The sequence below is a fragment of the Monoraphidium neglectum genome (assembly GCF_000611645.1).
Source record: "Monoraphidium neglectum strain SAG 48.87 unplaced genomic scaffold scaffold05486, whole genome shotgun sequence".
NCBI lineage: Eukaryota > Viridiplantae > Chlorophyta > Chlorophyceae > Sphaeropleales > Selenastraceae > Monoraphidium > Monoraphidium neglectum.
The window spans coordinates 1-3,140 of record NW_014008144.1 but is presented as its reverse complement, the minus strand read 5'-3'; the positions used below and the strand labels follow the sequence as shown (position 1 = coordinate 3,140).

Sequence of the window (3,140 nt, the reverse complement as noted above, 5' to 3'; positions counted from 1 at the left end):
TGGGTGGGGTGGGCGCTAATCGCGCACAGCACCTGTGGGTTGGGGGGAGGGAGCACTTCATAGCTGGAAGGCCCGCCCAAACCACTGAGGTGCTGCCCAAACGCGCCGATAGACTTCATGCATGTGTCAACCTTAGGCAGGAATCAATCAACGCAAAAGCGATGGAATGCCCCTCGCACGAGTGATTCTCGGTGCCCCATGTGGCCGGGTTTTCGACACAGCCCCTGCGACGCCAGCGAGGCTGACCAGGCGACGGCGGGCCCGAGTGAGGCCGCCGCGGCGGCGAGAGCCCGCACCTGCTTTTCGAACTCTGTGGTGGCGCCCAGCATGGAGGCGTAGCGGCGCGTCTCAAAAAAGGCGGCGGCCGTCTCCATCCCCTTCTTGACCTGGTGATTGGTGGTGCATACGCAGCAAACCAATGGACAAAACAAGCCGGATCATGGGCACTGTGTTGTGACCGCAGCCAGACGCAGGGCTGCAGCTGCTCGATGTGAGCCCCCCACGGCGCAGCGGCGCCATCCCACAAACAACACATGCATGCGCACATACACATCCAGGCACCCACACACACATGTCGCACCCTGAGGCACTCGATGTAGTACTTGTCACCCGTCCCATTTTTCTTAATGGCATATATGTCATTCACGTGGTTGGTCGGGGTGTAACCCGCCGGGCACTTCAGGGGTGACCCGGTCGGCTGGGCGACGTCAAACATAGAGGCAAACGTGAGGCCGCCCCGTGCAAGGCCGTCCAGAGAGTCTTGCTGGCCTGCGGGGGGGACCGAGGCGCATCACGTGGGGTACTGCGTCAGGCGGTTGCCCACTCCGCGTTTGTCGCTGACAGGCGGGCACACGCAGGCAAATAGTTTGGGTAGCCAAGCAGAACTGGGGGCCGATGTGAGCAGCGGAGGGGCGGGCGGCGTGTGCAGAGAAGAGCGGTTCATGTGCAGGAAACGGGGGTAGAGGTCCGTCTGCTGCAGCTTCCTTGACACGAGGGCTGACTTCCAGAGAATGGAGGGTGTCTGGCATGCGGTGCATTTGCCGCTCGCGCACCCTTGCCGAGGGGGATCCACTTCACGTCCCACGTGGGCTTCCCGGTGACGTTGTCCAAGCGCTGCGCCGTGTACTTTGCCGCGAAGAGCGTGCCGGACGACAGGTCACCCGCCTTGTCAGCGACAAACTTGACCAAGACTGCGGCAAGAGGCGGCGGCGGCGGCCGCGGCGGCAGCGGTGGCGAGAGCGGGGGTCGGGTTGTGGGTGAGTGGGAGGGGAGGGGGAGGGGAGGGGCAGACATGGGGATTTTGGAGCGGCTGCCGATGGGGCAGTAATCGCGGGCATGCAAGGGGTTTGCGCCCGTGGACGTGCTGGATGGCGGGTTGCGTGCTGCTTCTGCGTGCACAGCTACAGGCTCGTGTATGCACACGTGCCTGGTGCATATCAGGACGTATGTCCTCATATGCACAGTAAGAAAAAGAGTGTGCCCAGGCAGGCGTTGTGCGCGCGCTCACCGCCGTTGGGGTGGTCATCGGTGCCGTACACCGTCTTGTTGTCGGGCATGACTAACGCTGACTCATGGCTGATGCGGCCGAGGGTGCGAAGCTTCCTGAGCTGGGTGGCGCCGCCGGGGAGAACCTTGACCTCCGCGATGGCCCCGGCTGGGGTGGGCGGGTGGGTGGCACCATGATGATGTCATCAGTATGTCATGGTGACAATGTGTTGACACACACGTGACGGTATAGTGGCAGGGTGGGCTGATTCAGGCGGGGCGCGTGGGTGGTGAGATGGGGGCTGCTGTCCGTGGTTGCAGGCACCAGCCCGGCGCGTGAGGGCGCCGTTCTGAGGGCGCGCATGGGGACGTATGAGCCCTACATAATTGTGACGTCAGCAGAACGGGTGAGAGGTTCGAGGGATGCATGTGGCTTTGCCAGCAAGGCAGGGCTTGCCGTTGGCTAAACCGAAGAGGGTTGAAATCGTGCGCGGGTCCCGGCGGCGACCATCAGGGTTTGCTGCCAGAGGGGCACAGTGCGGCAGTCAACCGGTCTCATGCCAGGGGGCCGGGCACAGGGCCGCGAGTTTCGTGCGGCAGCTCACTATTGTAGCAGCTGAACTGCTTCACAAAGCTGTCATGGGCCTTCTGATTGTTCAGGATGTCCAAGGACGCGAGGCCATACCTTGGGAGATCAACGACGAGGTTGCAGGAAGAGGGTCAAAGAGATTGAGCGGCATGAGGAGCCAAGTTGCGATGATGGGCGCGGGCTCGGGCTCACGGGACCAGAGGGCCGCATGCGGCGGCGCCCGTCGTCAGAGCAAGGCCGGCTGGCGGGATCGCCAGCAGGAAGGCCAGGCAGGCAGGCAGGCACCACTCACGTAGGCAGGCAAGCAAGCAGGCATGCTGGCAGGCTGGCAGGCCGAGGGCTGAGTTTTGGGGCGCGCACAAGGCTATATTGCGAAAACTGCTGAGGAGCAACGAGCCCGACATATCAACTCAGCTCACTTGGTGACATTGGAGTAGAGGCCATAGTACCTGCATGGCAGCATGAAGGTGGAGGGGGCCCCGGAGGGGGTATCATGGAGCCCGGTCGGGATGCAAGACGCAAGCGGGGAGGCGGGCAGAGTTTGGGCGCCGCTGCTGCTGCGGAGGCGGTGGTGGTGCATCGGGCGCTGGCGAGGCACGTGCTCCCGATGCACCCGTCCTGCGTGCTGCGGAGCAGAGGCACGCAGCGGCGCCTTGCACTGGGGGCAGGGGGCCGAGTCTAGGGGGAGCGCCGACCCTTTGAGCGAGCCCTCGCGGCTTGTAAGGCAGCTGGTTGTTCCTTGAGCAATCTGTGACCACCACCACTGCAAGCCCCTCGGGTGGGTCGTTTCGCCCCTGGACGACCCCGTGCCCGCCGACAAGGCGTGCGGTGGGCAGCCCGCGGCGGGCGCAACGCTTGTGCGCACCGCGCAACCTCCTGGATGGCCCCCGCGTCGTCTTTGTTGGCTTGGAGGCCGCACACGGTGCGGGCGGCTTCGGGGCCGGCCTTGCAGGGCACAAAGAACTCGTCGTAGGAGCGGCAGTCGGGCGGGTACTCCTCGCCGCCTGGTGTGTGTGTGTGTGTGTGTGTGTGTGTGTGTGCGCGCGCGCGTGCGTGCGTGTGGGGG

General features: G+C 64.3%; 1 protein-coding gene across 1 annotated transcript; it reads right to left on the bottom strand.

Annotated features, from left to right (window-relative positions):
• Window positions 1-15: 15 nt before the first annotated feature.
• Window positions 16-1,556, bottom strand: MNEG_15607 (hypothetical protein; the record flags this gene model as incomplete). The annotated part of the gene is made up of 5 exons (XM_014035922.1): window positions 16-32; window positions 218-386; window positions 581-768; window positions 1,053-1,190; window positions 1,508-1,556. 5 exons carry the CDS (start codon window positions 1,554-1,556, stop codon window positions 16-18), a joined length of 561 nt encoding a protein of 186 aa, XP_013891376.1.
• Between the last annotated feature and the right edge of the window lie 1,584 nt (window positions 1,557-3,140).